This window comes from Lucilia cuprina, chromosome 2 (genome assembly GCF_022045245.1).
Source record: "Lucilia cuprina isolate Lc7/37 chromosome 2, ASM2204524v1, whole genome shotgun sequence".
In the NCBI taxonomy this organism is placed as follows: Eukaryota; Metazoa; Arthropoda; class Insecta; order Diptera; family Calliphoridae; genus Lucilia; species Lucilia cuprina.
The window spans coordinates 59,191,508-59,203,414 of NC_060950.1; the positions used below are offsets into that span (position 1 = coordinate 59,191,508).

General features: G+C 31.1%; 2 protein-coding genes across 2 annotated transcripts; one reads left to right on the plus strand and one right to left on the minus strand.

Annotated features, from left to right (window-relative positions):
* The first annotated feature begins 8,083 nt into the window (after positions 1-8,083).
* LOC111686132 (acyl-coenzyme A diphosphatase NUDT19-like) lies at positions 8,084-9,546 on the plus strand. Its single transcript, XM_023448438.2, has 4 exons — positions 8,084-8,469; positions 8,535-8,801; positions 8,865-8,946; positions 9,021-9,546. The coding sequence occupies exons 1-4, from the start codon at positions 8,162-8,164 to the stop codon at positions 9,429-9,431; spliced, it is 1,068 nt and encodes a 355-aa protein (XP_023304206.2). The 5' UTR covers positions 8,084-8,161; the 3' UTR covers positions 9,432-9,546.
* On the minus strand, positions 9,532-11,325 carry LOC111686133 (protein l(2)37Cc). The gene is made up of 3 exons (XM_023448439.2): positions 11,175-11,325; positions 10,511-10,953; positions 9,532-10,446 (listed from the first exon to the last, which is right to left on the minus strand). Exons 2-3 carry the CDS (start codon positions 10,940-10,942, stop codon positions 10,051-10,053), a joined length of 828 nt encoding a protein of 275 aa, XP_023304207.1. The 5' UTR covers positions 10,943-10,953; positions 11,175-11,325; the 3' UTR covers positions 9,532-10,050.
* Positions 11,326-11,907: the final 582 nt, after the last annotated feature.

The window sequence follows — 11,907 nt, forward strand, 5'->3', positions numbered from 1 at the left end:
CTATAGACTAGACTATAGACTAGACTATAGACTAGACTATAGACTAGACTATAGACTAGACTATAGACTAGACTATAGACTAGACTATAGACTAGACTATAGACTAGACTATAGACTAGACTATAGACTAGACTATAGACTAGACTATAGACTAGACTATAGACTAGATTATAGACTAGACTATAGACTAGACTATAGACTAGACTATAGACTAGACTATAGACTAGACTATAGACTAGACTATAGACTAGACTATAGACTAGACTATAGACTAGACTATAGACTAGACTATAGACTAGACTATAGACTAGACTATAGACTAGCCTATAGACTAGACTATAGACTAGACTATAGACTAGACTGAAGACTAGACTATAGACTAGACTATAGACTAGACTATAGACTAGACTATAGACTAGCCTATAGACTAGACTATAGACTAGACTATAGACTAGACTGAAGACTAGACTATAGACTAGACTATAGACTAGACTATAGACTAGACTATAGACTAGACTATAGACTAGACTATAGACTAGACTATAGACTAGACTATAGACTAGACTATAGACTAGACTATAGACTAGACTATAGACTAGACTATAGACTAGACTATAGACTAGACTATAGACTAGACTATAGACTAGACTATAGACTAGACTATAGACTAGACTATAGACTAGACTATAGACTAGACTATAGACTAGACTATAGACTAGACTATAGACTAGACTATAGACTAGACTATAGACTAGACTATAGACTAGACTATAGACTAGACTATAGACTAGACTATAGACTAGACTATAGACTAGACTATAGACTAGACTAGACTATAGACTAGACTATAGACTAGACTATAGACTAGACTATAGACTAGACTATAGACTAGACTATAGACTAGACTATAGACTAGACTATAGACTAGACTATAGACTAGACTATAGACTAGACTATAGACTAGACTATAGACTAGACTATAGACTAGACTATAGACTAGACTATAGACTAGCCTATAGACTAGACTATAGACTAGACTATAGGCTAGACTGAAGACTAGACTATAGACTAGACTATAGACTAGACTATAGACTAGACTATAGACTAGCCTATAGACTAGACTATAGACTAGCCTATAGACTAGACTATAGACTAGACTATAGACTAGACTGAAGACTAGACTATAGACTAGACTATAGACTAGACTATAGACTAGACTATAGACTAGACTATGGACTAGACTATAGACTAGCCTATAGACTAGACTATAGACTAGACTATAGGCTAGACTGAAGACTAGGCTATAGACCAGACTATAGACTAAACTTTAGACTGGACTATAGACTAGACTTTAGACTAGACTATAGACTATAAATCGAAAAATTTAAAATAAAAATTGTATCAAGAATTATCTAATAGGTATGTCTAAGAAATAAAATTTATAAACAACTCCATCTCTGTCCCAGACTCTTGAGCATATAGAAAAAATCTGTTACATATCATAGCACAATAGATATTCAACAACAAATATTCATACACACACACGCAAATACCTCTTGCTTTGTAGTTACCAAATCCATTTTAACTTAATTCAATTTGTGACGTTCTAACTACGTTAACTTTTATTATGTTGGCACACAAATGAGAGGGATTTCCTCAGTCACCAACAATACAAAGCAAAACAAAAACGACAAAAACAATTCTTGTTAATAGTACGGTGAAGCTGCGTAAAGTAAATGTGAGTAGAAAAGCAAGAGTGCTCACTAGCAAAAGTGGAAACCCCAATAAACAAACTTACATACATAAATACATACTTGCTAAGATATATTTTATATTCAAACAAACATATGTATGTACGTACGCTTTCCTACTAAAATCTGTATATGATGTATGTTCATGACGTTTAACTTGGCCACTTAAAAAAAATCATTTTCAAGTGAGTCAACATTATTTTTGTTTCGGAATGAACTTTATAAATACATTCATATATATGAACGTGTGTATTTACTACTTGTTTTTATGTATGTACGTATGAGTATAGGGGATGTACCAAAACTGTAAGTTGTAACAAAAGTTCAATAATAGTACCTCTTATGTTTGTTATTTGACGATTTGAATAAGTCATTTCGAAAAGGGTCCTTTTAAGAAAACTTTTCAGAATCAACAAAACTATGAGGAAATTCCATGGTCCTAATAAAGTTAAACATAAAAGTTGATAAACAGAAACATTGTAAACACAATAATTTTTGTAAACTAGACTACAATGCAGACAATAGACTAGAATATAGTACAGATTATAGACTAAAATATAGTACAGACTATAGACTATAATATAGGCTAGACAATAGAATAGATTATAATCCAGACTATAGACTAGAGTAGTCTATAGTTGAGACTAGACTTTGATTCCGACTAATGTCTAGAGATTAATATTTTTATATCAGAGATAGGAGTTTCCAGCAAAGTATGAATACAAACGAATACTAAGCGGTAGGGTTCTATAAATCGACTTTCGAATAATCAAAAGTCGAAGTCGAAAAAAGTCGGAAAAAGTCGAAAAGTCGACTATTTATAAAATATTAAAAGTCGAAAAATCGACTTTTAATTAAATGAAAAAAGTCGAAAAGTCAAAAAATCGACTTTTAACTAAGTGCAAAAAGTCGAAAAGTCGACTTTTCATAAAATGCAAAAAGTCGAAAAGTCGACTTTTCGTTTCAACTATAGAACCCTACTAAGCGTCGATAAATCACAAAACCCTTCCAAAAGTACCATTAAGTACTTTTGGCATTTCTGCCTTTTGTAAATTGTACCCATTCATCTCCATGATATTTTATAGTTATGGTATTTAATTTGTATGCCTGTATTTATTTTTATTCCTTTGATTCTTCCTTCCCTTTTTAATGGCAGAATTATGTACATATGTATGAGTTTTGAAATACATAATACTATCGGAATCCCCCAACTGCCACTTGTTGCAAAGTAGTATTTAAAAGTCCTCTTTATGCTCCGTTAAGAGATTCTATTGATGACAGGATTATAATGGTGAGTGATTTATTGTAATTTGTCTAATGGGAAGGGGTAGGTGGTTGAGGAAATTACAACATTTCATGAGGGAATAGTGTTATTTGTTTAAGATTCTTCTTTGAAAATAAATACTTTAAAGTTAAGTAGTGTTGGAAAATAATAGTTTTTGAAGGTTAGTAAACTAAATATGTATGTATGTATTTGTTAGACATTTGTAAAAGCAAAAACTAATGGTTTACGTTATAGAAATTTTATTGTAAATACATACATACATACATACATACATACATACATACATACATACATACATACATACATACATACATACATACATACATACATACATACATACATACATACATACATACCAACCAAAAATTAGGTAATGGATTATACTTCCATAAACACTTACTTTTCAATGACTATTTACTTTGAAGTACTCGCGTAATGACTTTCTTTTAATCTGATATAGAAGTAGGGTAAATGTACCAATAGTCGGCAGTTTAACTTTTTTCTCTTTTTCAAACTATCCCCCTAAAGAGTCGGTAAATGTTATTACGATGATTTTTAGTTATTTCAATTATGTGTTTAGTTAAGTTTTAGATCTATTTATCTTTTTTGAAAAACAAATAACTAGTTTTTAGTAATTTGTAAATTTTGTTAAAAACTCCACATTTTCCAATAGTCGGCACCAGTGTTCCTAACTTCGACAAAAAATGTCCCTATAGTCGGCAGTAGATTTTTTGTTTGAAAAAAGCATATTTATTTATAGAAAAAAGTGATATATACACAATTTTCCAAAGAAAATATTTAATTAAATTTTTTCTATAGAAATAACTGTAATAATATCGTTTTTTCTGCAGAAAAATATGTTATGCACATAATTATAATTGTAATAAGTGTACATAATAACATTTTTTTCTATAGAAAAAGAGTTATACATGCAATTTTCTGTACAATATTATATTTTTTGTTAGAGAAAAAAGTAATTTTTTATAGGGAAAAGTGTTATATGTACTGTTTTTTAAAGAAAATCTTTTATAAAAATATGCAATTTCCTATAGGAAAAAATTTAACATAAGTTTCATAGAGGATATTATAATAAGAACACTTTTCTATAGAAAAAATGTCATACTAGGAACTTTCTATAAAAAAAATGTTATACTCATAATTTTTTTGTAAAAAGCAATTTTGTAAGAAGCAATTTTGTTAGAAAAAATTTCAATATGCAAAATTTTTAATAGAAAAAACTGTTATACACATATTTTTTGTATAGAAAATTATATTCTGTAGTAAAAAATTGTAATCTTCTGTAGAAAAAGCTATTATAGAAGTAATTTTCTATAGAAAAAAGGGTATACACACAATTTTTCATAGAGAAAACTGATATACACATAATTTTTTGTATCAAAAATTGTTATACATAAAATTTTCTATAGAAAAAAATTGTATACACATAATTCTCTATAGAAACAAATGTTGTACAATCAATTTTCTATAGAGGAAATTGTAATATACATAAATTTTTATAGAGAAGTGTTATACATAAATTTTTTACAAAAATAACTGTTATACATATAATTTTTGAAGAGAAAATTGTTATATAGAAATTTTTCATAGTAATATACCCAATTTTCTATAGAGAAATAATAAATTTTAGAGTGCCGACTATAGAATACGTATGATCGAACTTAATACCCAGTAGTCGGCACCCCTATGCCGACAATAAGAATTCATAAAAAATTGTGTTCCTAATGGCGGCAGCGATTAAAATTACAAAAAATATATTTTTAACTAACTTTTTCACTTTAAATTGAATATTTCAACTGTTTTCTTTCATTTAAATCAATTTTTGTCAAATAAATCATTTAATTTCATATAAATATTCACTTGTTTAAGGTGGCACTAAAACTAAATTTTTTTTAAGAAAACTGACAGTACTACAAATGCTGCAAAGCTGTCACTAAAAAACGTCAAATATAGAGGAAATTAGTAATCCTACTTAAATTTACTCATTTCATAAAGCAAAAAGACCATATTTTCTATGAAATATAGATCAAACCTTAATAAATTTGTACAGCTTTTCTTATTTATTTACATTTTTATGTAAAAGATGCCGACTACTGGGTGATGCCGACATTAGGAGCATTTACCCTACTTTATTTTCGGCTTTGTGTTAAGAATAGTGTTTTATAAAAAAGAAAACAACATTAACTTTTTTATCTGAAAACCATTACTAGACGTGCAAATAGCTAAGCAGTGGTATAGTAAGTAGAGCAATTAACTTATAAACCGAAGTCCCTGGTTCGTATACTCACTGGCTCCTTTTTATAATTAACAAGTAGGCATGGCCGGCCATATAATACCCTACACCATGAGTATATTTTTAAAATTTTTACTTTTTATAAAGAAACTTTTATGTTGAATATTATTCCAAAATATTTAAGCAATTTATTGATAAAAAAAACAAAATTTCTAAATGAGTCTTTATATAGGTCAAATATGGGCCGATCCTCGGTAAATTTGGGAAAAGGATATATTTTTAAATAACAGTTAGTTTTGTTGAGTTTCATTGCGATACAAATGGTTACAAGTCAATTTTAGACGTTTAAGACATTTTTTGAAGGGGGGTTTGTATGGGGGCTAGGGTCAATTAAGGGCCAATTCTTACGAAAATCTGCAGTGTCATTTATACTTATATAAAACTTATTTGTACAAATTTTTAGAGAGATAATAGAATATTTGACGTAATTATGGCATAAAAAGTTCAAATCGGGAGGTACGGTTGTATTGGGGCTAGGTGAAATAATGGACCGATTTCAACCATTTTCAATAGGCTTCGTCCCAAAAAACATGCGAGGTCCAAATTTCATCAAATTATCTTGAAAATTGCGGCCTGTACCTTGCGCACAAGATTTACATGGACAGCCAGCCGGACAGACAGACGGACGGACATGTCTTAATCGACTCAAAAAATGATTCTGAATCGATCGGTATTGGTATTGGACCAATATTTTTGTATGTTACAAACATCAGCACAAACGTATAATACCCTCCCCACTAAGCGAGCGTATAAGTACTTCCCTTCAATGACATCGCCGTATTAAAATAAGAAGTTAAAACGCTAATGAAGAAGTAGTAAAATGAGGTTTTATTAGCATTGTAACTCATTACTTTTTAATGTAATCTTTTTCTGGGTATGTACATAGATACATATGTATTTTGTATGTACATGGTGTAGTTTTTTCTTCACATCTCAAATAGTACGGATTGGATTATTATAATAATTCCTGTTACTAAATTTACACTTTTGGCGCTTTAGTTGCGCCAAATAGTTAATTTCCTTGAGCTCCTATTCCTTTAAAGCTATTACATTAGACTTTTCGTTACCGACTACTCCCGAGTGGCCCGGTACCCATATGATATAAACCTTACCTCTAGGCGAATATAGGGTTAAAGATGTTTTACAATCCAATGCGGCCTTAGATGTAACTCTATCACTTGATATCGCACTAATTGCCTTCTAGCTGTCGGTAAATATATTAAGCCCTGTGTAAACCATATTTATTCTAATCCAGTTTGCACATTCCGTTAGTGCTTGGACTTCTGCCTGGAAGCTTGTGTTATGATTAGGTAAACGGTGTTAAATTAAAACTTTGGGGAGAGAATCCCATAGGGTATCCAAAAAAGTTTCATGGTGTGGACCTGCACATAGTAACCCAGCTGTTCGACAAAGAGTCAATGCATACGAAAAAGACAATAATTTCCACTAATAGTTAACCACCTGGATGATCGTAATTCGTATGTTTTGGGTCATTCGTCACGAAAGTACCCTTTGTAATCGAGAAGGAAGACAGTCGTCACTTTAGTGTCCCCTTTGTAAGCGGGAGCGGAGGCAGTCGTCTCTTTACTGTGCTCAAGTAACCTAGAGATTATACTCTTAAAAGTAGTTTTTTGTTGTACTTCCAAAAGTAGTTATTTTACCCATCTTTTGGAGGAATGATTATTACTTTCTACTAATGTGCCACCATCTGGTTGACTCATATTTATATCTTTCGGGTCTATCGTAACATTATTGTCCCATAGTATTCTAGAGAGTAGACACTTGAAATTTTTAAATTTTAGTTTCATTAATATCTTACCACCTGGCTGACTCTAATTTATTTATTTATTTATTTCATCAAAATGTAATATAAAAGCCACAATAGGGCAATTAAAACTATATTACAAAACCAATATCCTAAATATGACACGTGTGAATATAAAATAATAATATTCAATGTTCAATAATATTCAATAATATTTATGTAATAAAAGAAGATACAGTTGGCTCCCCAGCCAGAGATCAATTCTTATGTTTTTGGTCTTTGTCACAAATAAACTCTTTGTAAACGAGAATGAAGACAGTCGTCACTTTAGAGTCCCTTTTGTAAGCGAGAGCGGAGGCAATCGTCTCTTTACTGTCTCTTTGTAGGGTGTAGAGTGAAGATTGACTTCCACGTAGGACAAGTTCATGTTAAAATCGTTGGTCACCTGGGTAGTCTGGTGGCTAGGGGCCACCACAAGTGACAGGTTAAGTGGTCAGTTCGGGACTATCCCGTCGAACTGCTGGGCATTAAAGCAAAAGAAACATAAACAACACATGCACAAATTTTGAGCAAAAAATTTTAACGTGTTACCAGCTTTAATCGAAGAGTTGCTGTAATATCCTGTTTATAAGTTTACCAACACTTTTTTATTTGTTTACATTTATCAACACTTAATTAACTGCACATGTAAACAAACATCAGCTGTTCGTTGTAAAAACACTGATAACATAGAGTACAAAGTCGACAAATTATTGCAATAAACAAATTTGCTTGTTAATTAGGAGAATTATAAGATAATGCTCTAAATTTTTATAAATAAAACATGTTTTAATATTCTACTAACACCACTAGTTATTAAATATCTAATATTTTTATAATTATTAATTGCATTTTAAATAAATTTGGTAATTAAACTTTTTTGAATTTTTAACGCCGTTAAAATATTCAATGACGCGGAGATTTTAGCTAATACTATTGTTATTTATTCATTAGTTTAATATTGGTTTGGTTGTGCAATATTTATTGTTTTTAGATATTTCTACATAGATATGGCTAAACAAATGGCTATTAAGTTTCGCAAGTCTGCTAGTTTAATTGTATTAGCTAAACATAAACTACCTGCAGATAGCCAGGCCAATTTTAAGGCTTTACTTTTGAATCGTCATGAAAAGGCCTCTTTTATGCCCAACTCCTCGGTATTCCCGGGAGGTGTTTGTGAGGCAGCCGATGAAACGCCACTATGGCATAAACATTTCGAAAAGATGGGTGTAACAAAAACACAAATAAAACCTCTGACTGCTGTAAAGGGTGAAATATCCAATATTTTTAAAAATGATAATAAGGATGTACTAGAAAGGTGGGTAGTACATGTTTTTAATAATATATTTATACAAAAAAATTGTTAACAGATTTTTCTTATAGAGAACTATCACTGAGAATAACCGCCATACGAGAAACCTTTGAAGAGTTAGGTATTATTTTGTGTCGCGATCGTAAATCGTTATCATCGCCCGATGGTAAAGGTTATGGTAATTTTAAAGAAGACTTTGATCGCAAACATTGGCAAAATGTTGTTCATAATGATGCTAGCAAATTTCTTAGCTTATGTGAGGAATTAGATGTTGTACCTGATTTATGGAGTTTGTATGAATGGTCTAATTGGTTTACACCTTCTACTTTTAAGAAACGGTAATTGCATTGAGTTTGTTTTATAGTCATTAGAATAAGTTTAACTTGTTTTATTTATTAAAGTTTTGATACTGCCTTTTTTATGGTGGCTTTAGAAAATATGCCCGAAGTTTTGGCGGAAGAGCATGAAGTTACAAACTATGCGGTGAGATTTCCATAACTTTTTATTAAAGGTTTTATACAAAAAATAACGTTTCATAAATTTTCTCTTCATCTTAGTGGAAAACTCCTGCCGAGTACCTCAAAGCGTATTTCAACAAAGAAATCTGGTTACCACCCCCTCAATTCTACGAATTATCGCGCCTACTAAACTTTACCGAATTGGAAAAAGTTAAAGAATTTGCCCAAAAACGTTCAACGGAAGGCAGCATAGTAATCCTGCCCGTACAATACAAATTGAAAAATGGACAAGTAAGCGTTTTGCCCGGTGATGATTTGTATCCAGACGATCCCAATGCTTCCGATAAACAGATAACCATTGAAAAGGATGCCAAGGAATTCCGTGAAGGTGTTAAGAACATACATCGTCTCGAGTTTTATAGTCCCCATGATGCGGTAGTACGTCAGAATTACACACCTTCTTGTGGACACATGAAACCATTGAATGCGAATCCCAAACAACATGATTAAAAATTATGTATTGATGAATAAACAAAGTTTTCCAGTAATGCATTTATGTACATTTTAAGTATAAAATTCAACTGTGTTACTTTATTAAATAAAATTCATATTTAAATTTTTAAAACATTTTTGTTTTTTTTTATTTATTTATTATGTGACATAACAAATGCTTAGACCAAAAGGAAAAATTAATAAAACATAATTATCTTTAAATAAGCCCAAGTATTCATTTTAAATGTTTGTTTTAAAAATACAAAATAAGTTAATATTGTCAATTTTTTTTGGGAAAGGATTTTAGACAATAAAAATTTAATCCTTTTAAACCCAAATCACAAAACATTTAAAATAAATCTTTGCCAAGTTAATTATGTTTTCCTAAAATTATAAATCATTATTAGAATTATTATTTCAGATTTCACTTAAAACTGTTATAAAAAATGTGCTCAAATCTAAAAAGTTTCAAACCAAAAACAAATGGTTTTCTTTACAACAAAAATAAAAAATAAACTTTTTTACGAAAAAAGTTTGCAATTTTATGTGATAACTTGGAGATGTAGGCCATAGGGGGTTGGAGTAAATATATAACATTTAAATGCTAAAACTTAATTTTTGATAATTAACACAAAATTTATTGAGCCAATGAAGGAAGATTAAGAAGAGTGTTCTGATTGCCAGGCAAATAAGCAACACCACGGGATCTGGATAGTTGGTAGGCAATATCTTCAGCGGCTTCAATACGACGCAATTCAACAAGACCGTCACCGGCTTCAGCGAAGGATTTGGCCAAAAGTTCAGCAGCAGAGGCATCACCCTCAGCGGAAATAATGGCAGCCAACTTTTGTTGTTCAGCCTTCTCGACAACGAAACGAGCCTTTTCGGCTTCCTGTTGGGCAACCTGTTTCATTTCTACGGCTTGTGTGAATTCACGGCCGAAAGTCAAATGTGTAATGGAAATATCATCCAAAATGAAACCGAACTGTTTAGCACGTTCGGTCAAATCTTCAGAAACGCGTTGAGAAACCATCTGAGAAATTAAATTAAGAATATTTTTGTTAATATATTTTTAAAGTAAATTTTATTTTCCTTACCTCACGCTGTGTAATCAATTCACCGGCATCGAATTGAGCCACTACAGACTTCAATACTTCAGGAGCAATAGAGGGCAAAACTCTTTCGTCGTAATCTTGACCCAAGATTGTGTAAATCTTGGGCAATTGATCGGGAATGGGGCGATATAAAATACGCAATGTAATGTTAACATTTTGCAAATCCTTACTACCAGTCACTACCGGAACATTACGGGGCTGAGAGCGAATGTCGTAAATAACGGGACGTTGTACCCAGGGAATGAAGAAATGAGTACCTTCGCCGGTTACCTCATTCTTAACACCGGTAAAACGATCGAAAATAACAGCACGGTGACCACCTTCGACATTATATAATGCTGAATTGACAACACCACCAATGACGGCGACACCCAAACCTAACTGGCCGATACGGTTGAAAAATTGAGCAGCCATTGTTATGTAAACTGTAAACAAAAGGAAATTTAACAATATTAATCTTAGCCCGATCAATGAAAGCCAGTAATTAAAGTTCACTTGATGTTCATCAATTTTTTTTAGGTTAGAACTAACGAAAAGGCGAACATGTAAATTGTTTGCTTTATGATGAAATTACACTTTTTTTGTAAAATTTTCATTTAATTTGTTTTTTTACATCTCTTATTAGATTACATTGGAAAAATTTTACCTTTTTTACCGTAAAAACTATTAAATTAAATGGAAAATTCTTATTACAAAATCACCGCACGGCAGCAAAACGAGGAAAACTTTCGATAATAATAGTGATGGTAAATCTCTCACGATATGTCAAAGTTATCGTTTTTACTTTTGACATTTGGAGAGCAGAAAATCTGATAAGAATTAAAAGGGTTGCCAGAAGAAAATACTTTTTTACACTTCTTTATAAAAGGGCTCTTCACATTATCGCACTTTACGTCTTTAGAAAAAGTAAAATGAAATTCCATACGTATGACAAAAAAAAAGAATAAAAGACTATGATTTATATTTTTTATGGTATAAAACAATAACAAAGTAAAATGGTAAAATATGTTTCACTTTTTTGTGTGTATTTACATAAAAATACATCCCTGATCTAATACGACTTTCTTTTTTTAATCATTTCAAAAAAATTAAGAAAAATCCTTTAAAATGTTTGCATTGAATTGACAAGTACAATATTTTAGACTGATTTCGTTATTATGTACCTTTGTTGCAATAACTATGTCCATCTGTATCAGAAAACATCAGTTTTTAATTATTTTCTTATATCAAACTTTGTCGACTTTTTGATGTTTCTATGTATACCTTTCCTGAATTTTCGACTTATTTCATTTAACACAAGATTCAGTCAACGCCAAACAAATGGATGCAATCAAAAAGATGCCGCCATTAAATGTTAAAAGTCGACGCCCTTAAATTAT